A 21,643-nucleotide genomic window follows, 5' to 3' on the forward strand; every position below is an offset into this window, starting at 1 on the left:
TTCCAAAGTAAACGCTTACGATATTGACTCATCCTATTTTCCTATCAGGAGCTCCGACACGGACTCTCGCACCTCAGGCTGGGAAAGACGGTTTTAAACCAGATCAGGTCTGATTCCAGTCTGAAGCTGGGAACAACACTGCAGGCTGACAACACAGTGTTCGCTCACGAACAAGCAAACCATGAATAGACACGCTTTGACCGGTTTCATATAATTCATCTTAAATTTGTTTTAATGAGTCAGTTATATACAATGTAAGATCAAAAAGAAAAAAAGAAAAACAAGACATAGTGGCAAAGCTCACTTAGCAAAGTTGGAATTGTACAATGATAAGTATACCGTGATTAACATTGAGGGGTTCATTCCAAGTGCACGTGAAGATCAATGTATTCTCATTTGTAGCTTTTATCCCCAGGAGGGAGTCCGCGCCGTTACTCCATGCCAAATACGCCCAATCCCCTCGTCTCCTCAATCATTTTTACAACTGTTCATAGTGACAGTGTCGTCAAATACTCTTCAATGATCTTCCGTTAAAAATAGTCAAATGTATATTGCGCCAGTCCATGAACGAGTGAAAAAGCCGTCTGATAAAGACTCGGCATCATTTCAGAGAGAGGGAGTTCACCCCTCTGGCTGCTGCTGCCGCCGCCACCGCTGCTTCTTTTGCTGTAGGAGAAAAGGGTAAAGATAGACAATCAGATCCAGAGGTTAGGACATGTACACAGTGGCGGAGTAGAAAGCTGTCAGTGTGACTCTTTTCAAATAACCGCCTATCTTTTGGCTTCCAAACAACTTAATTGATCATCTTCTGCTGCCTCATATTTTAGATTAAGTTGGCAAATATAAATATTTTAACACATCCCTTTGCATTCAGTGTTTTTAATTTTATTTATTTGTTCTGTTATGAAAGCAAGCATTCTTATTTTTGTGTAAAATTGTAGTAAAACTTTTTTTATTTAACACAAAAACAAATGAACACTGCAAACACTTTGTTTTCCCATAATTGTATAGTCCCACATGCTTACATGTGATTGGCTACCAATCAAAACGAAGCTCTGCCAAAAGGAGGGCGGAGCCACTGAGAGTGAGAGCTGAGCAGCCAAAGGAAAAGAGCCGGTTCTTCGGATTCACTACAAAGTATCGGCTCTTAGAGACAATTCTTTGTGAGATCTGGAGAAAACGCTGATAAGGTAAAATTCTTGTCAGAAGTTTTAGATGCTACAGTATTGCATGTAAACCAGCAGGTGTGGCAAAACATTTTTGCAATGGTAAAAATCTGTTCTGAAACAAATGTATCAATAGTAACCGTAATAAAATGGAGTCCACATCCTCTGTTGGATCTTGGGAAAGTGTTCTTACCAGGGTTGCGCTGGTCAATCAGACCCGATTTCCTACATTTTGGATTATCGCGACTGGCCGATATTTACATGTGAAACCGATTTTATCTACGGCCATAAAGGTCTGAAAATCAGCCACTGTCCCAGAGGTTTAGCTAATTTACTCATTGGACACCAAAAAACTTTTCATTAACATTCGACCGCACTACCTTGTGTACAGATAAAACAAGCTGGTATTCTATTGTTTAATGTTTTTCAATACAATTAGATTTAAACGGTGTTTTATGACCTTATAATACTTGACTGTAAGTTATACAAAAAAAAAAAAAAAGGCTTACCTTTTTTCTCTTCTTCTTTCTTTTTTGCTGCCTCCTCTCTTTGTTTCCTGATGATGGCAAGGCGGGCGAGGTCTGCTTTGGCCTGGTCCGTCTTCCCGGCCAGGTGCATCTTCATGTACCGCTCCTTCGCTTTCTGCTTCTCAATCTCTTCTCTGTTTATGAGAAAATCCAACACTCGATATTTATGAATGGGATTATATAACTTCAGCATTTAAATGTTTCTTTTTTTTTGTGTAACTTTTTTTTGCATTGAACAACACCAAATCACAAACTGCTGAAGGTGGAAGATGCGGCATTTTTGTGGAGATACTTGTCAAAATATGATAGCAACGTGCTTTACCAAGTCCACGAGTGGAAATATGCCATTGTGGATGTTATGTAAAAATCCTTTTTGATGACAGGGAAAGAGCCAGAAATCACAAACCTCTCTCTCCTTGATAATTGCTTCGGTTCATCCAGTTCAATCTGTGTCACCTTCTTAGACTTCTGAGCCACTCTGTTGGGATTCTCGATTTCTATCAATCCCTCCACTCCGGCTCTCTTTCTCTACAGAAATAAACAAATCAAGGGGAAAATGACAAGAATTAACTTACAAGAATATAATTAAGATGTAAATATTTGAAAGAAATAAGGAATTAAGAGCTTAAGAAAATTAAAATGATAAAGTAGTCCTGAACTGAGGATTAAATGATTTCATGACTTCACCTCAGTTCCCAGAATATCTCAAGTTTTTAGCCTCTCTGACCCCCCAACATGTCATATTTAGAAGCAAATATCTGACTTCTGCTTTTTATCTGCATTAAGCTTCATAAAATTGTCCCCCAGATAGTCACCGATATTCTAAAGACGCTGCTATGGGCTGTCGACACAAATGTAGAGGTTTATGTCGCCACCATATGGTCAGAAACACAGATATTTCACATGTAATTTTTGAAGTAAAGCTACTCTAAGGTGGTGCCCTGAGGAACTCCATAAGTTATCTTTGGTCAAGCAGTTTTATAAATGCCTTGAACCAAACCTGAATACAGTACGATTAGCTGATACTTTAAACTGTGTGTGGATGGTGGAAGGGGGACAATGCAATACCAGGGAATCGTCGTCGTCGCTGTCCTCTGAGTCAGATCCCGGTAGCTTCTCTTCTGCTGTGTCTTTAGGAGATGCTCCTTCTTCCCCTTCCTCCTCTTGTTCATGCTGTGACATGAAAACAACATAAAGCAGAGGTAGGATACACTCATTAGCATGTTACAAAAAGAACCATGTTAAGAACACAAGACACCATTCAAAATGCCCCACACTGGTGATCATGATCATACCAATATCAAGTATTTTTTTATGCAGTTATGTCACCCTCAGCTGTTTTTGCTGTTGATTATTTATTAGGGTAAAAAGAAATACCACTAATCAGTTTTTTCTATTGTTGTTAGCAATAGAAATGTACATGTGAATACGCCCCTGGGGGAAGTTTGCAGGATTCTCGTGGGCGTCTTTGTGCCACTTTTAAGCTCTATGAGTTCTGACTCATCTGTCTGCTACGTTTTTCACAAATGTAGCAGACAACTCTGTCAGTTATATTTCTAAACAGTAAAGACTCAAATAGAGGAAATATTAAACATTTAGAGATATGAAAGGTTAATTAAGAACGCATTCTTTGTCCTTTAGAGTTGGGCTCATGACTGCAATATGGCTTATTTTTCTTTCTTTTCCAATTCAATTTGATCATTTTGACATTAATAATATGCTGAATTTTCAATTTTTTCATGTTTGAATAGATAAAACAAGGACCTTTTTGTCATGCTGACGATGACACATTATACCCATACTTGGCTCCTTAATGTGTTTTAAATCCTTGTTAGAAATAAATACTAAATTAAACGTGCTCGTTTTAAAAAAAAGTATTTAGAAACAACTAATGATAGTTTACTTCAGGGGAGGGAAATTATTGTTACGTTGTGTGATTAGAAATACAGAGCTCACTGTGTGAGTAAGTAATAATCTGGTGTACCCTCTTAAACCTACCTTTTTCCTCTCCTTTTCTGCTTTCATCTGAGCATCTATCTCCTCGGGGCTTGTGTACGTGCGCATGCGACCTTTGTGGCCACCTTTTTTGCCTGAAACAAAACGAAACATTACATCATTCGTCTCACACACACAGCTGAATACATTGTATATATCTGAAGAGCCTAACAGTGAACAGACGACTAATATAAGACAAAGGAAACCTTAAAACATCTTTTAATAGCTACGTCTCCATTTGAAGCTAAATTAAAAGAGCAGTTAAACGGGACACCGGTGGGTGTACTAAAACAGCGCGTCGCTGGTATCGTTTTCCCTTCTGGACGAGCACAAAAGGTGAACAAAAACAGGTTTCAAAACCAACGTAACATGTGTAGGCACTGTTCTCACCTCCTTTTGGCATTTTGTAAAACTACGTCGTTGTCACAACTTATCTAAGAGGAAAATACTAACAAAAAACATAAATGTTAAGGCAACAGCATAAACTGACAGCTGGCTAAACTAAGAGGCGAAGAGCTGAAGCAGCTCTTTGGGGCTGAACCATCTGCCTGACGGAAAATATTTTGTCCAAGAATTTTATAAAGACACAGAAGGCAATTTTTGTTGCCATAAAACAAACATAAAGGTCGCACATAATTTTAATATAAATAAAATTACATATTTTTGTGTGTAAAAAACAAATATGATGACTTGCGTATTTTACTGTACGGCAATTTACAGGAGCGCTAAAGTGATGCAATAGGCCAGGAAAGAAATCAAACCTTAAGTTTGCGTTATCGTACAAAAGTATTCACGGACAAAACACAGGTTTAAATAAACTCTAAAATGTTATTGATAAAAGATTATATTAAAATTGGTAACCTCCAGCTATAGGGAAATATGTTATTCTTAACTTAGAGATGTCGTCATCAGTTCCCGAGATTACGTAAAAATTGCGCGCCTGACACGGGCTCGGAGCTGATACTTGAAGATCGAAAACACCATAAGCTTGTGTTTTGCTTTAGTTTTGTTCAAAACAGTCAAAATGCCCAAAGTAAAGAGGAGCAGAAAGCCACCTCCAGATGGATGGGAGCTCATTGAGCCCACTTTGGATGAGCTGGATCAGAAAATGAGAGAGGGTAGGTCCGTTTTCATACGGATGTTTAACGAACGAAATAGCAGGAGAATAGGATCCAGGAAGCCATTGAGATAAAGCGTAATGAAATATCTTTACCTGAGTGTATGATTTTTATGTTACCTCCCACCTAATGTTTTAGTAGTGTGCCTTGGGTATTCAAATTCAGATAGTCTTGCAGTATATTTGGAAAGAACTGCCAACATGAGCTTCTAACATTAAAGCTACCAATAATATCGGTCTCTAAAAATTGTCTACTCTCCTTAGATGTACTTTGTCAACTATAGAACAAACACTTCGTAGTGTTCTTTTTATTAAATAAATTGTTATTTGATAAAGATAAAAATCTGTCCTCCAAAACACAAGGTACAGCACGTATGCCTCTAGTGACGTCACATAAGGCATAACGTCTCTGACCAGACATCTAATAAGAATAAGAACAATCAATTTCATTTAAAATGCCCTTTATATCTCCAATTGAAATCTCAAAGGGCACATTCCCATGCTGAATTATCTATTTATTATCTATTTAGTACATCCATCTGTATTTGTTTGTTTGTTTCTCTTTTTACTATGTTTTTCTATTAAATACCCCTCTATGAGAATACTATGTGGATTTCAGGGAGGTTTCCTAACAGTAAAACACTGGGAAGTGGTTTGTGAAGGGAACCAAGTCAAATAGGAGTGATAAGATTTTGTTTTCAAAGATCTGAAGAAATAATTTGATGCCAAGTTGTTACAGCTTGGCTTAAAGAAAATCCAGCAGGTTCCAATATTTTCCCTTTTATTCCAGCAATTACTTTGCTGTACTTTTGGTTAATATACAGTGTCTGGATAATGTATCCCAATATCTTCATACTTATTTTCTTCATCTGCTCTCTGTGTCCCAGCTGAAACAGACCCTCATGAGGGGAAGCGGAAGGTGGAGTCCCTTTGGCCGATCTTCAGGCTGCACCATCAGCGCAGTCGGTACATCTACGATCTCTTCTACAAAAGAAAAGCCATCAGCAGAGGTACAGAGATGCTTAACACTAGAATCTCATTGTTGTTTCTCTCTCTCCTTTTTTGACCGCTTTAGTGGTTTTAAGTGTGTCTGTGAACTTTAAAACTATAACTTCAAGTCAGAGTTCCCGCGCAATTTATGAATATATGAAATTGATGTTTTCCAGGTCTGGTTGGTTTACAGCCAGATGCTGTAATTTCTAGATGTGTTTTCCATACTGTTACCTATTCGCTTCCCCATTAATCCATGCATATGTCAGTTTTAATTATTCATCCATCCATTTGTGTTTATTGATCAATTTGTCGATTCATCCAACCTTTCATCTACCCACTTGCTATCCCTTGGATTACCCATCCAGTGTTTCCACCCATTAGATTTTTCATCCATGCACAAATCTGCTTATCCACAAATTTATTCAGTCACATTTGACCTGACTCTTTCAGGAATATGAAATTTTATATTTAGAATTGAAAACGGGTGCGGAAAGCAATAAAATGCCGACAAAAAGATGGGCAGGAACCCTCTGTAAGATAAATGTGTTGGTTTCTCTGCACACGAACCAGAACGACTCAGTTTATCAAATATATCTTCCATTAATTAATTTGTTTTTTCAATTGTTTGTTTTGTGGCAGAGTTATACGACTACTGCATAAAGGAAGGATACGCAGACAAGAACCTGATAGCCAAGTGGAAGAAGCAGGGCTACGAGAACCTGTGCTGCCTGCGCTGCATCCAAACCCGAGACACCAACTTTGGAACTAACTGCATCTGCAGAGTCCCCAAGAGCAAGCTGGAAGTCGTAAGTCTGACAAAGTCATTTTACTGTGTGTGTGTGTGTGTGTGTGCTACAGAGAGCGGTCCGGCCCGATGTTAAGACGGTCTGTGTTCTGCAGGGAAGGATCATCGAGTGCACTCACTGTGGATGCAGAGGATGCTCCGGCTGAGCGGCGCGTATGTTTGCCTCGAGGACTCGTCCGGTTTTCACAATACGAGCATGGAGTAATTTTTTTGAAAATTTTATTATCATTATTATTTCATCTGCGTCAGAAACGCATCGTTACCTTCACCGTCAGCTGCCCTTACGTGGGATCAATGTTCTGTGTTTAAAGGCGATGGGAGAACACAGCGACCGGGGGCCTTTTTTTCTTTTTTTTATTATCAGTTTTTCCTGTTTGTGCTTTTTATTCTTGAAAGTTATGGACTGTTTCTGAGTCAGACCTGTCATTCCAGATAGCCATGCTCGCTGCGAAGGTCGGTTCTAACGCGTTGATTTTCATTTAATGTAGATTGAGGAAAGTTGTTTTGTTTTTTTTGTTGTTTTTGAATGGAAATCCTGATGTCTGTCATTACTATAGTATGATTTTTAAATAAAACATTTCAGCCATGTCCTGTTGTTTTGTGCTTTTTGTTGGCATTTTATCACAATTGATGATTTTAGCTGTTATTTAAGCATATTAAAAGAATCAGAAGTGAGAAACGTAGAGCATTTCAACAAGGCAGAGTTTCAATCTTCATTAATTGAAATGAATCAGGTGTTTTAAATATATATTCTTTTACTGTTGATGCTAAATGTCACCACCACATGTAGTTTATTAGGCCACAAGAAAAACAAACACGTTCGGTCCAGGTTGGGTCTTCCTGCTTCCTTACTGAATATGATGTGTAAAGACATCAAAACCTTCTACATGTATGTATATCAACTAATTACTGTAACTTCGCTACATATAGTAATTAGTTGATATAACCCAGAACTATTTGGGCACAAAATGGTGTCACAGCTAAATAATTCATGGGTTTATTAGCGTATAACTGGAATAAAACTAGAGTCAAAATGTCCCAATAAACATGAAACTATAAATAAATGTAGTTCTTCAGCTAAACAAGAGGAGGCAGTGTTTAGTTTAAAACATGGATGTCTGAACCTTTCCCAACAGGGGGGCCACAAAGTTTGTTAAAAAATAGGATGGGGCCACAAAAACATTTATCTCTTTTCTTATGAAAAATGTAAAAACAATTTTATTGTACAAACTAAATGCACAAGATGCTAATGGCCTGATTTCTGTGTAAAAATGTATCTGTAGATCATTTCAGATTTATTTTAGGTTACAAGAAAGGAGGCCTTCTTGTTTGATTGTTCATAAAAACTTTCTTATTTATTAGCCCAGTTTCATAAATGTTTAAATGTTTTTTACTGGTGCTATCTGCTACCAAACAAAAATGAAAATAAAAAAAATGTGGTTATTAAGAGATAAATAGCTTCTGTTAAGTTTTTAGTTTTAAGACTAATTTTGTTGTCCTTTTTTTTCTTCCTTTTTTTTAATTAGTGAAAATTTCACTTTGTTTTTTTTTTTTCAACAGTTTGGTGGGAAAAATCGATGCTATTGACTCTGTTCAAATAAACGTTTTCTGCCGTATCAAGTGTTGACCCAGTGGAACTAAATACAAACAAAGATCAAATGTTTCAGGTTTTGTTTGCTAAAAATAATGGAAAACCAAATATAATTTTTTCTTTCCAATTCACAAGTCTGCACTGTGTGTTGATCTGTCTCAGTGACGTCACAATCTACATCAGGGCCGGGAGATAAGTTCATATATTTATTATTAACGGGCTGCCAGTACCACACTACGTGACCCATAATTTACCACAACAGCTACTTACAGTGTAACTGAGGGTTTGTGGGCAGGGGCGTGTCTAGACTTTTTTTCCTGATTAGAACAAAATGTGAAATAATGTAAAAAAAAATTCGAGCATTCATCAAATTCTGTTGTCACTGTTTTTGTTATTTTAGTATTTTACCGAGGGGGGAGGGGGAATTGTATTTGAGAAAAAGTGGAAAAAGCTGGGTCTAAATCACTGCATATCAAATCAAATCCGACTTTATTTGTATAAGGTGAAACTACAACAATGTGAAAGATGTTAAATATTATTCTTAGGATCATTTAATACTTTCTTAACAGGTAGTTTTATTTGATACATTCTGGCACAACCAGCTCTTTGATGATATTTATGATCTTGATGTCCCTGATTCTAAGGACACTACTGAATTAAAAGAGTAATTATAATCTGAAAGTGGACTGAAAAGCAAACACTAAAAAACAATCTGTATCCTGAATAAACTCTGAAGCTCTCAGAAAGCCAGGAGAAAAACTGACAAAACATAAGAGTTTGGTGTCTAGGCAGCGTAAAGGGACATAAAAGTGACTTCTGTTCATCATGTGGTGGTGACATTTAGTTTAAAATGGCTTCCATACACAGTCTGACTTCGAACCATTTACATGATCGATATAAAACCTGCAGGGAAGTTGAGATGAAAGTGCATCAACTCCTCCTCTTGGCATCACCGATCGATTAAAACCCGAACCAGCATCTCCTCCTTCTCATCGCTCATAAATCAGAGCGGAAGATTCGGTTTTTGGCCATTAACTACTGAGGCAAACTGTAGTTTAAATCGCAAGCTGCTGCGCACCGAGTCGCCCACACGCCTCCTTAGCGCAGCAGCGCGCTGTGAGGACGGATCATATTGTTGCAGACTTTTTTTTCACATCAAAACACCTTCACATCCGCTGCTCCCGCAGGGCAATTAGAAGTGTTTCGCAGATGATGAGCATTTATTATTCATGGCACCTCAGATGCTCGCACATCCGTCATCGCTGAGGAGAAAGTCGCACACACACACACACACGAGGCTGTTAGTTTTACTGGAGGGGAAGTTTCATCTGAACACACACGTTTGAGTGGCTATCTTTGTGGGGACTTTCCATTGACTTCCATTCATTTCTGCAGCCTAAACCTTAACCTTACCCTAACCCTCCCCATTACATACCTAACCCTAACCTTAACCAAAACTCAATTCACACCTTAGTCCTAAATCTGACCCCTGACCCCAAAACAGTGTTTCCCCTTGTGGAAACCAGGCTTCGGTTCCCACAAGGAACAGTGGGTCCCCACAACGTCGTATGTGTCAGGAAAATGATTCCCACAAGGTATTAGAAACAAACACACGCGCACACACACACACACACCGAGCAGCAGCAGGCAAAAAATACAAAAACAAACACAAAGGCAAACAGGACGACGTTCACATCATGCTTTATTCAAATTCAAATTCCTCTCAGGGCTGAACCTGCAGTTTGATGAGATACAAAAAGCAGACATAATACAGCAACGTAAGGACACAGCGGCATGGCTTCTCAGATTACATTCAGGGTGTGCTATTTTTTTTTTTTGTTTTGTTCTTTGTAGGTTGTTTTTTTGTTGTTTTTTTTTTTTGCATGACTAGGACAAAACCCAATACATCAGGCGTATCTCTTCATCACATGCTGCACAGATCCACTTAAGTAGTAGTCCAAAGCCTTGCTTGTAGTGACCTTTAAACTTTAAACTCTGACCATGCAGTCATGTAGTTACCACCCCACAGAATCACAGACGGCACAAAACGCAAAGATAAGCCACTTTTAAAAGTTAAATCCTAAACTGTGAGCGTTTATCCTGCAGTGGGCCACCAGGAGATGCATTAACTAATTGGCCAGAGATTGGAATCTCCCCCCGGCAGGGCTCAGTGATCAGCAGATCAAATGCACTAAAAATAATAATACTAAAACCTCGCCTTATTAAGTTTAATCTTTTTTTTTTTTTTAAATCACAAATGATTAGCATTATGGAAATAACATGGCTCAATAAATTAGAATATCCTTGAAAAGTTAAATGTATCCAATTCTAGGAGGCGGTAAAATGGAGCAAAAAAATTCAAATTTTAAACTCTTTTCCCCCGTTTATTTTGATGATTGTGGCTTGTAGCGGATAATTAAAAATATATTTTATATAAAGCATAAAATATTGAGGAAATGTCACATTGTGACCTTCAAAATGTTGACCTGATAGTCGTCATTGACGATACGTCCCACAGAAGCCTATAACCATGGACATTGATGTAAAGTTGAGTGGAAGGAAAAACTGACTAAATTAAAAACATGTGCAAAAGTAACAGGGAAAAGCACATGTGGAAAAATCTGCTGCAGATGTCAAGGTCCAAGTCCAAAGTGAAAGCAGCCGGCGCAATGATGCAGTAATTCACGCAGAAAGAACTCCATCTAAATTGGTGCATTTAAAAAGGACATATTTTTAAGTAGCCCAAGCATTTGTATATGTACATACAAAATGACTATATTTTTGTTGGTCAAAAATTTTGAGAGAAGTCGTATTTGGGGGTTTTAAAGCCATAATCATCAAAATCAACAGCCAGAAAAACCTGAGAAAAATTACTGTTTTACATTTTTTATTAAATTCGTGACTGGCTGATATTCTCATTTATTAAGATGCACCATTAATCAGGATAAAACTGGGTTACTCCTTCATTTTCTGGCAGATTTCAAATCAAATAACCTGCAGCACATATTTTCCCTCTTAAACAAAAGAAATGCAAAAGAAAAAATTACAAACAGCTGATTTGAAAGAAAACCAAAAATCGGTATCAGCCAGCAAAAGGCTGATCGGTGCATCTGTAGTTAATAAAGTCGAGCAGGTGTCCTGAATTAAACTTCTGTTGGCACAAGAAATAAAAGTTTATTGTTAAGAGCATTTAAAGAGTAATTGCTTTCAGTAAACCGTATTGTAACAAAAATTAAATATTATCAACACAGTGATCACTCTGACACAAGACTGTCATGCTGACAACACGTCACTCTCACAACTTTAAGACAACAGTGAAATTCAATACATTTAGATTAAATAGCTTAAAATTCTCCTGTTTAATAGTCAAGAAAACGGTCACAACTATTTGATCGGTAACGTTTCTCCTGACCGACAGGAGTCAGTTCTCCACCACCTCGGACATCGTAACCCTGGAATCAAAAGCTTAAATTTACGTAGAAACGGTCGTACAACGTGTTGCCGTTGGTAACAAAAATGGACGCTTGTCCGTTTCTGAAGGAATGTGGGCTGTAAAAAAAAACAAAACAAAAAAAAGAAAAAGAAATGTTGGCGAGTGAAGGTAAAATCATAGAATAAGGGACAGATGGATGGTTCCAAAGAGAAGGGCTAGTTTCTAAAACCAGCTGCCCCCGTTTCACGAACACGGCGTCTGTTCTCGGCCAACAGAAAATGTCAGCATACGTGGCGCTGCGGTGCTGAAAAACATGTTTACATGTTGTGTGGAGGGTATAAAAGCTGTCAACACATATGCGCCGCCGTTTGGGAAGTTACAGGGCAAAAAAGTTACAGCATTTTATTCCTTTTACTTAGCTTGTCATAAGTAAAACATTGGGCGCTCATTTTTCTAAGTCACATTTGCACCATGTTATTCATATACTTAAAAATGTCAGAGTTCCACATTAAATATTTAAGCTGGAGCCAAACTAAACATTTAACCTTCAAAATAATATCTAGTTAGCAAGCTAGCAATATAGCAAATATTTAGCTTGCTAAATATCTAAATATTTAACTTTTAGATTAAATATGAGTAAGCTGGCAATATAGCAAATATTTAGCTGGCTAAATAACTAAATACTTAACTTTATTGATAGAAATTTAGTTTGGAAAATAAATATTTTGCTTGAAAATTAAATGTTTAGTTTGGAAAATAAATATTTTTGTTTGAAGCTAGATATTTAGCTTCAAAGCTTGTTACTTAATTTGGCACTAAATATTTAGTTAGCTAAATAGCTAAATCGAACCAAGTTTTTAGCTTCGCAGCTAAATATTTAACTTGAAAGCTAAATATTTAGTTTGTGAACTACATATTCAGTTTTAACCTGACATTTATAAATGTAGGAATAACATGGTGAAAATATTGACTTTGAAAAAGGAACAACCACATTTTTTAAAAATCTATGACAGGCTAAATAGGTCAAATTATTGCTGTTAATTTTTTGCCCTACATGTAACTTTGCAACATGTGCCCCATAAAGACATAGGCAGTCGAACTAGACGCTACAGTTCTTTGCCAGTTTTGTTTTTGCTTCAGCATGTATTCGCCAGTGTTCATCTGCTCCAATATGGAAGTGTTAAGAGTCGGCAGAGACATTCAGCTCTGGTTTCTCTGCCACCAGAGGAAGGTGTGAGATCACAGAGATGCACAGTGAGGCAGACAGAGATTAACATGGAGGAAAAACTAATCAGTGCAGAGATTTTGACCTTATTTAGATCACTCCTGGTCCGAATGAACCCAAAGTATCAGCGGTGATTTCCACTGTGAGGTGTTGGAAAGGATCCAGCTCCGCCCTTCCCCTCGCGGAATCAGATTTTATATAAAACGCTGGTGACGTAGTTAAAACTAAAACAGGGTATAGCTGCGCAGTAGTCGCTGTTAGCGGGCTGGAGGTACCGCTGAGCGATGAGCCGGCTGAGGTAGAGCAGGATCTGGCCGTCCTCCTCGTCCAGCCCCAGCTGCTCCTGCAGGAAGCCCCGCCGCCGGGCCTCCACCGCCTCGGGCCCCTCCGTGGGGCTGACCGGCAGGTGGAGGTGGTGCGTGAAGGTGAGCAGGAACGCCCTGGCCGCCAGGCGGCAGAGCGCGCTCTGCAGGTGGAGGAAGTAGGTGGAGCCGCGGCGGATGTAGGTGCGGTGGTCGGCCATGTTGGCGAGGAGCTGGCCGCGGTACTGAGGGCAGCGCAGGGTCTTCATGTCGGCGTCCAGGATGGAGATGTAGCGGCTGTAGCGGGACAGGGAGTAGAGGGCGCTGGAGCCGGCGGGAGAAGCAACCCTGAGGGAGGAAAGGACGATCACATCTACAATTTAACACTGCATTTAATCATCATGGGAGTAAAAGTCATCAATTTAGAGCTGATAGTGATCTTCCCCCCTCCCCAACCACATAAACTTGTACAACTCATTTTTTATTAAAGTATCAATAATAATAAATGTACATATATGTGAATACGTTGCTGCCTACGGGGCAATTTAAAAAAAAAAAAGAAACAAAAAACTGTGCAATATTTCATCATTTAATATATTTGAACCAAAGAGCCACTTCTGTTAGTCTGTGTCTAGAACCGCCTGTGGGCTGCAGGTCTGAGGCATTTTGGTAGCAAGTTTTCTATCATTCTTTAAAGAAAAATTATAATAACTCGTCGTCAGTTTATGGCGTGGATGGGGGTTCCTATTTAGGTCCCGCAACGACAATTTAGCTGACCCTAATATTTCCCGTGTTTTGTTTTGGTCATTATTATTACACTTATTGTTGAGATGTGTGTGATAGGTGTGTCTATCAGACATTTATAGCAATACGGAATAAATCGTGTCCCGTATTGAACCAATACGGGACGGAGACAACAACAACCGCCTGTCATTGTAGCCTAGCTTAAGCTAACCTGAATATTTACAGCTCTCTTGTTGATACACTGACATTACTCACCTACTCAACTGTCTTTCAACCATTTTGAAAAACTTTTCTTCGTCTTTCCAACATCTTTATCCCTCCCCCTCTTCTGTTTTGTGCCCCGGAGCCCCGGGTGTCTGAAGGTTATCCTTGAACTCTTTTCACACCAAGTTACCAAAACTAGCATTTTTTTTTATAACGTGATGTGTACTTTAAAGCTTATGCACACAAAAAAATACTAAAACAATTAGAATTCTGATTAAATTTCTTACAGAGATCAAAATTAAATGGATGCAACAAACTTTACACACAGGATCCTCTTCTTCTGCTCAAAAAGTCGAGCTTCTGTTTGCAGAAAGAGTAGAAAAGAAACGTTCCTGGACAGATGTGCATGAAAAGCCGCAGGAGTGTCAGAGTGAGTCACCGAGGGCTGAGTCAGAGCAGATGAGTAAGTGTGGCGTAAGGTGTGATTGAAGCGAGATGATGATGTCATCGGCTTCAGATTTAACACTTGCAAAGCCCTCAAAAATTCAAGTTCTCTTTCAGGTAAATCGTGACTGCTTTTGTTTCATGTTCTGCAGCAAATGTTGCCATAAAAAGATTTCATAGCCACTGAATATTTTCACATTTTCTCACATATTTCCACAGACCTCAGTGTATTCGAATGGATCTGCATGTGGTAAATTTAGACAAATTGAGCTTTTTTAGCCAAATCTTTGCAAAAAACAAGTCAAGCTCAGATTCACAATTGAGTTTAGGCTGGATTTTGACGAGGCCTTTCCAGCACTTCAATCTTCGTTTTTCTACAATTTGAATTGCAGAATTGCAGATTGCACTGTCGTGCTGGAAGGCGAACGCCTTCCTCAGTCTCTACTAGGTTTTTTTTTTTATCCTCTTCATCCCTGCTGGAGAATTCAATTCCCGGCAGCATGACGCTGTCCTTATGATATTAGTGCACAGTGCATGTGTTTGCCAAACTTTCCCACAAACAGCATTAGCTTCTTGGCAGAGGCCCCTTTGAACACCAACAGACAACGCTACAAAATGTGGAAACAAACTTTAGAATCTGTTCTAAAAGTTTTAGCAAATTATTTGTCTTTGCTTCACTATTTACCATTCATTAATTATTATATTTGTTTGGCATAATGCTGTCTCATACCTTCTGATTTTAGTTGGCCATGAGTTGTTAGGGGGTTTTTGGCAGCAGTGAGCTCCACAGCAGGGCTCTGTTTCATGGTTGCTATGCTAGCGTGAGGAGCTGAGCAGCTGGATAAATCTGACTAGCAACCAATCAGAAAGATGAGCATGGCAAGCAGCATTTCAATAAGTTATTTCAACTTTTATTTTGTAATGATTGAAAAACAGATTTGATTTTTATTATTTAAAAAAATGAATGAAATGCATTAGATTTTTTTTTTTCTCATTTTCCCCTGCAGCTTTTTGAGGCCTCCCCAGCGCCCCCTGGTGGAATCCACTTTGAAAAACATTGTCATAGTGGAAGTGGTGCTTAAAGTGAAGTGCAGTAGTTTTCCACCACGTTGTGTTTTGCACGCAGGTGTTTTCTTCCGTACGTTTGCTGCGTTCCCTGTTTTGTGTTTGTTGGGGGAAACTGAAAACAGGATTTCTTCAGTAAGGAATTTCTTCTTGCCACTCTTCCATAACAAAAATAAAAACACACAAGAGGGGTAGTTTAACTATGGATTGGTTGACTTCTGAAGGCAATTTGTTGTAGTGGGTCCTTTGGGAAGTATCATAATAAAAGGCTCTGGATACAAATTCATGCCCTATTTACGACTTGTTAGCAAACAATATGAAAACCATGCATCGTATTCCTTTCACTGCACAGTTATATTCCATTTTATTTTATATCAAGTTGAAAAGTGACAAAATGTGTAAAAGTTCCTTGTTTATAAATATTTTACAAGGCACTGTACATCTTAAAATACTAAAAATCAGTAAAAGGGTTAAGATGTGATTTGATACTGCAGTGATTCTTACCTTTGCAGCCCAATAAGTTTCCACCTGTGAAGGTCGGTGAGGGTGAAGGGACAGGACAGCCAGGGTTGGACCCTCTCTCCACTCTTGCCAGGGTTGGGTACGAAGAGCGCCAGAGCAGACACGAGGCGGCGGACTCTCCCCTCGTCCGCCCCGAGCACCACCAGCGTCCTGCCGCTCAGCAGACACCACAGGGCTTGCATTGCAAAGGAGTACTGGCGCACGAACCTCAAAGCGCCTTGCCCGGCTTTTTTCCTCTGACGGAGGGTCACTGACCCCCCGTAGCCGAGCGGCGAGGCGGCCCGGTCGGAGCCCGTGGAAGCACTCATGGTACAGTCCGACCCGTCCTCTATGGAGCTACGTGAAGCTGCATCTCCAAAGACGCCCACGGGAAGCTCCAGCCCTGCTGGTGGACCTTCTGAGCACGGGGAACCCACTCTGTACTCATCCTGGATGGGGTGAAGGGCGTGGGGCTCCTGGTTGACCACCAGAACCTTAGAGGGGTTCAGGGTAGAGTTTGGACTCAGGCACGGCACAGCATCAGGGTCAGCTGCCTCATAGAGGAAACCCTCTTGGGCCCTACAGCAAGCTGTATCCATGGGAACCAGTAGCTCCGAGTGCGTTCCCACCTCACACTCGTCATCCTTTCTGGCCTCCAGTTCGGACACGACTTCCAGCAAAGACATAGGGGTCTGGTCTTGTTCAGTACCACAGTCATCCTCCCCAGCAGTGGTCTCCATGTCCTCGCTACTGCTTTCCCTCTCTGGGTAGGTGTTTTGGTCAGGTTCTGGTGTCAAGTCAGAGTCCGGATCAGGACCTTCTGTATTTATACTTGCAAGACTCTCTTGCTTCTCAGTTTGATCTGTTCCACTTTTATCGCTGCTGAAGCTTTCTTTGGTCCCTTCTGAGCTCCCCTGTGTCTCCAAGGTCTGGTCTGAGGGAGAGGACTCCAGATGGCTTCCCAGAAGTCCAAGCTCCCGAGTAGTGGCGGCTTCACAAGCCAGGCCTAGCGGACCTTGAGGTTTTAATCCATCAAGCTCAAGAGCCTCTGACCCCAGGACAATATGAGGTGGATTTAAGTGCATGTAGTTGTCTATGGCATGATTCACAGCGCAGAATGGTCTCAGTGTCTCGGCTTCATCCTGAACGTCATCAATGAGATCTGCCTCAAACAGGAAGTTGACAATTTTCTGCTTCCTGCGCAGCGCCTTGTCCAGGCGGCGAGTGTAGAGGTAACACAGGTCGCCGCGGAAACTCCTCTCCGTCTCCTTCAGAAGCTCTACGGTGGCCTCGTAGAAATTCTCCTCACACAGTTCTTGCAAGGTCTTCAGGCGTTTGTCAAAACACTTTGCAGACTTGGCTTTGATCAGCTGTGGCGTGTATGATGGCCTGCGTTTATTACCCTCATCATCATCTTCATCCACCTCTTCTTCCCCTCTGTTATCATCAGATTGAATCTCGTCGCCTTCTCCTTTGGGGACCCTTTGGCTGTAACCACGGGGATTTGCCAGCTTGGCGTATTTGTCCAACAGCTCCTCGCACTCTCTCAAGCACTCGGTCATGCACTTCTGGCACGAGACGGCGTGCGGATCCCGTCGCGGTCGCCAATGGTAGGCACTGATCTGCTTCAGCAGGTCTCTGTGCTCGTAAATGCTCTTCTCCACGTTCGCCAGCTCATTGGCCTTTTCTACAGCATGGGCAGAGTAAACACACTGAGGCCCCGCCTCTCTCTGCAGGCCCTCCTCCCGCTGCAGCACAGAGTGGGTGTACCTGAGCAGAACAAAACAGATGCAGTGATAGGCATGGAATGGCACGGTTCTAAAAATACCAGTGGTAGTCTGCTGACTGATTGTTGGTTATGCCTGCAAAAGGTATAATCAACCTTCAGTAAGTTGGTTATACCTTTTGGACATAACATCTTATCCTACAAACTAACAACCGGGCTTTGGTGTACACAGGAAGGCTTGGTCATCTCAGTGCAAGGATGGTGCCAAGCTCCTGTGGCGATAACCCCGTATCATCACCCTGCTATCCCCGTGTTTGACATTGATTATTTATTTGTTTATAAATTTGTATTTTAGATTTATATAAAGGTTTAAGTATGTAAAGTTGTGTGTGTATATCTGTGTTAGGATGTATCTGTGTCTACTGGGTGTACTGTTACTCTCTGTGCACTGTGAGCTTCTGTAAGCAAGGACAAATTCTTTGTATGTGTGAACATACTTGGCAAATAAAGCTCGATTCTGACAGTTGGTATGAGTTTGGGTTTTCGCCATTTAACACGGGCCATTATGATCCGACTGGTCTGCTTTGGTTGTGTTTGTTCAGCGAACATTGGTCAGGAAGTTTTGTGGTTCGTTTAAAAATGAAACTTTGGACATCTAAGCAGTGGTGCAGTTAATTTTTTAGCAGTCTTTCTGCAGGCCTTCCATACCAGCCATACTAACTCATACTTATCATTCTAATGTGAACTCTAATAGTTCATAACTGAGTAGTTTTCAGTAAAGTACATATAAGCAGTCTGTCTCATATCTACAGGCTTAGAGAGTTATCTTAGAGACAAGATTTGCTTATCTCATTTACAGATTGTTTATTTTTTTACAGTTTCTTTAATTACCTAACCTCAACCTCTAACCCTGGGAGCTGATATGAGGCATTGTGGAATGTTTTCCGCATGCGAATAATCTTTCAGGGATCAATAATGATGGACTCCATTGTTTGAAAATTACCTAATAGCCTTTTGCAGATTAGTGCTGCAATAACTGCTTCTGCCAAGTAACTCCATCGACCCTTCCTTTTCTACATTGTGTTGATGCACCTCTAAAGATTAAAAACTAGTAGGCTGGCAATGAAAGGCAGCTGAAACCTGTGCTCGTCATGGAGACACTTGTGAATATGCAGCGTTGTATTTGCTTTACAGCTTCTGGATTTTTGCCTATTTTTTTTTTTTTGTTTGAACAAAGAGGACAACGGAACGTGTTTTTGTTTTTGTAGGTATTCGCTTCATCTTAAAACCTTGTAGAGAAAGCACATCATTACTGTTATGTCCTCACAGAAAACCTCAGAAGAAAGATTACTAAAGTTAGTGTAAATTAAAAAGAAATAGACCACCTAATGGCAACAATTCTCAAAAATCCAGGCTCATATTCATAAGCGGACCAAACAGCGAGTCAATCCTGAACCAGCTGATGCCTGTAATCAACACGATGTGAACGAAATTGAAGCTTGGATATTAAAAAAAAAACTGGGAAATGCTCTAGAATTTGGTGAGTTTTGTGACTTTACTCTTGGCCAACCAACAAAATTCTCTGTTTCCAGCAAGAATAATAAAAATTCACAACAGAACTAGGATCAGCCTGGTTAACTTCAACTTGTGCAAAGCTCCACGGCTAAACAAGATGGGAGTTTTTGTAAATGTTCCGTAGCTGAATGTGCCAAGACGAGTACGCCTCTAGAAATAAATTATTAAACACGTAAAACACAGATAGCAGGACAAGTGTTGTTGTAAAACCCAGTTAAGAGCTTTGAAAACCAAAATAACTATATAAGGGTACGTAGATTAGGTGGCGGACAAGTAGATAATCTAATTAATTTTTTTACCTGTGTCAACTTTAGTTGGCCATAACTTCGATTTATACTAACATTATGGTGTTGGGAATTGGTGATGTTTCCATAACATTCTCACAATAATGATGAGCTAAAAGACAGTTTATTACATATATATATCTCCTAATTTCTTTCAAATCTATTTGAAAGTTTTAGACAAATCCTGAATTTCAGGCATTAGTACAAAAATCTACAACTTTTTCACCTGTGTTTACTGCGTTCAGAAAGTACATTTAAACGTCTCCTGAAAACTGAAGACTCAAGAGACGGATTTATGTCATAAGATGTGTCAGAAAGTGAAACTGTTTCTCTTTCCAAGCTGTGAGATTTATTATAAAAATTTGACATGGTGATAAATGGTGCAAATGTTATAAATTCAGGTAAAATGGTTTTAGCTTGCAGAGGTCACTGCTACAAAGTTTCAGGAGAATCTGAGGTGGCCGAGCAACTGACTACCCCTAATCTCACTGATATGACACAAAGTAACCCTCATCACTGGTTGCTCTGACCTTTTGACCTCATCTAAAAATCCAATTTAGACCTTTGAACAAGACGTTTACAAGTAAAATTTGAAATAAAGCTCTTACTCCAGGTCCTGGAGCTTCCTCTGGAGTTCCTTGGCGAATGCTCTTCTGTTGCCGGCCTTCAGACACTCCGAGGCCTGCGAGAAGCGGAGGGACAGCTCCTGAAACTGGAGCATGATTTTCTTCTCGTCTGCTGCTACATACGCCATGCAGAACGGCCGCACGAAGCCCCTCGCCTCCAGGTCGTACAGGGTGAAGTGATGGACGTATGCGAACGCTCCCTCCTTCGAGTCTCCCAGGACAACCCTGGAGTCCTCCACAAAGCTGAGTCTCGGGTAGCCGCTGCCAGGTGGATGCCCCACGAAGGAGGCCTGGTAGTCCACGGACATGATCCGCAGGGAGAAGTAGTTGAGGTCGAAGGTGCCACAGACTTTGGGATCACCTGGGATGGTGAGGAGAGGCTGGGGGCCCACCTGCTCTGAGAACTCCGAGATGAGGATGAAGTCTTTGGTGAACTTGGCATAGGAGGTCTTGGCCCAGGGATTGGAGTCTGCAAGAGGGTAGAGGGGTATGGAGAACTCCTCCGGGAGACCCAGAGGGTCTTGAGTTGTCTGCCCATATTCATCCTCTTTAGTGAAAGCTACCACATCTGGGGAGCCTATCATAGTGTTATTACTGAGGGAGGCATGGGAAGCAGCAGAAGCACAAACAGTCATAGAAAAGCTGTGTGTGGACAGCAGGGAGAGAGTCCATTCAGACTGGCCATCATCACACTGTAGTAAAACCTCCAAGAAGGTTAAGCTGCTCCAAAGAACCTATTCTAATCTCCAAATTAACTCAACATCTGCAAGAAGAACTCCGCTAATTAAAAATACAAATGAACAACTCGACAAAAAAAAAAAAAATACCATCCAGCGCCTTGGCTGACAAAAGCCCTCCTCAGGAATCACAGTGTCCGAGGAGCCTGCAGAGCCTTCATGTTACGGCCGCCTCGGAGGGGAGCGTCCGTCCTCCTCTTCTTCATGTGGGGCTGCCGTCCCTCCGCTCTCTGGATCAAAGTCCGGCGCGTGGTTCAAACGACATCGTTTACGGAGAAAAACCGCTACATCTGCCGTTCACGTCCAGAGACAGCCGCCATGATTACCCAGCTGGACGCTGCCTGGTCACGTGACCAAAACTCCGCCCATCGAGGGAAAACTAACTCCGCCCAAAACGGAAATGTTGATTTATTTATTTATTTTTAATTCAACAAATTCAGAAATATTAATTTCCCGTGTAGTTACTTATAATAATATAAAAATTTACATTTTTTTGTTGAAGATTTTTTTTTGCGTTTTTATTGCATTTTATTAGCAAAAAGACATGGTGTAACTAATTTACACCCCTCTTAATCATTAATAG

The 21,643-nt window shown here is 40.4% G+C and overlaps 3 protein-coding genes across 3 annotated transcripts; 1 reads left to right on the plus strand and 2 right to left on the minus strand.

The window, feature by feature from the left end:
* Nucleotides 1–204: 204 nt before the first annotated feature.
* pdap1b (pdgfa associated protein 1b) lies at nucleotides 205–4,223 on the minus strand. The gene is made up of 6 exons (XM_032587816.1): nucleotides 4,079–4,223; nucleotides 3,692–3,783; nucleotides 2,762–2,866; nucleotides 2,100–2,221; nucleotides 1,676–1,827; nucleotides 205–666 (listed from the first exon to the last, which is right to left on the minus strand). The coding sequence occupies exons 1-6, from the start codon at nucleotides 4,089–4,091 to the stop codon at nucleotides 602–604; spliced, it is 549 nt and encodes a 182-aa protein (XP_032443707.1). The 5' UTR covers nucleotides 4,092–4,223; the 3' UTR covers nucleotides 205–601.
* A 378-nt stretch (nucleotides 4,224–4,601) lies between these two features.
* bud31 (BUD31 homolog) lies at nucleotides 4,602–7,191 on the plus strand. The gene is made up of 4 exons (XM_032587817.1): nucleotides 4,602–4,806; nucleotides 5,693–5,815; nucleotides 6,438–6,604; nucleotides 6,699–7,191. Exons 1-4 carry the CDS (start codon nucleotides 4,713–4,715, stop codon nucleotides 6,747–6,749), a joined length of 435 nt encoding a protein of 144 aa, XP_032443708.1. The 5' UTR covers nucleotides 4,602–4,712; the 3' UTR covers nucleotides 6,750–7,191.
* A 2,688-nt stretch (nucleotides 7,192–9,879) lies between these two features.
* smcr8a (Smith-Magenis syndrome chromosome region, candidate 8a) lies at nucleotides 9,880–21,527 on the minus strand. Its single transcript, XM_032588017.1, has 3 exons — nucleotides 20,306–21,527; nucleotides 16,116–17,882; nucleotides 9,880–13,502 (listed from the first exon to the last, which is right to left on the minus strand). Exons 1-3 carry the CDS (start codon nucleotides 20,956–20,958, stop codon nucleotides 13,040–13,042), a joined length of 2,883 nt encoding a protein of 960 aa, XP_032443908.1. The 5' UTR covers nucleotides 20,959–21,527; the 3' UTR covers nucleotides 9,880–13,039.
* Between the last annotated feature and the right edge of the window lie 116 nt (nucleotides 21,528–21,643).

This window comes from Xiphophorus hellerii, chromosome 16 (genome assembly GCF_003331165.1).
Source record: "Xiphophorus hellerii strain 12219 chromosome 16, Xiphophorus_hellerii-4.1, whole genome shotgun sequence".
Classification (NCBI taxonomy): Eukaryota; Metazoa; Chordata; class Actinopteri; order Cyprinodontiformes; family Poeciliidae; genus Xiphophorus; species Xiphophorus hellerii.

Bases quoted from the DNA above. Each gene is read 5' to 3' on its own strand.
- bud31 (XM_032587817.1), top strand. From the start codon at position 4,713: ATGCCCAAAGTAAAGAGGAGCAGAAAGCCACCTCCAGATGGATGGGAG. The intron at 4,807-5,692 runs GTAGGTCCGTTT...TCTGTGTCCCAG, and splicing joins GGATCAGAAAATGAGAGAGG to CTGAAACAGACCCTCATGAG. The intron at 5,816-6,437 runs GTACAGAGATGC...GTTTTGTGGCAG, and splicing joins AAGAAAAGCCATCAGCAGAG to AGTTATACGACTACTGCATA.
- pdap1b (XM_032587816.1), bottom strand. The intron at 1,828-2,099 runs GTTTGTGATTTC...TCTCATAAACAG, and splicing joins CAATTATCAAGGAGAGAGAG to AGAAGAGATTGAGAAGCAGA. The intron at 667-1,675 runs GTAAGCCTTTTT...TTTCTCCTACAG, and splicing joins GAAAGAAGAAGAGAAAAAAG to CAAAAGAAGCAGCGGTGGCG.
- smcr8a (XM_032588017.1), bottom strand. From the start codon at position 20,958: ATGACTGTTTGTGCTTCTGCTGCTTCCCATGCCTCCCTCAGTAATAAC. The intron at 17,883-20,305 runs GTAAGAGCTTTA...TGTTCTGCTCAG, and splicing joins AGGAAGCTCCAGGACCTGGA to GTACACCCACTCTGTGCTGC. The intron at 13,503-16,115 runs GTAAGAATCACT...TTCCTCCCTCAG, and splicing joins AAACTTATTGGGCTGCAAAG to GGTTGCTTCTCCCGCCGGCT.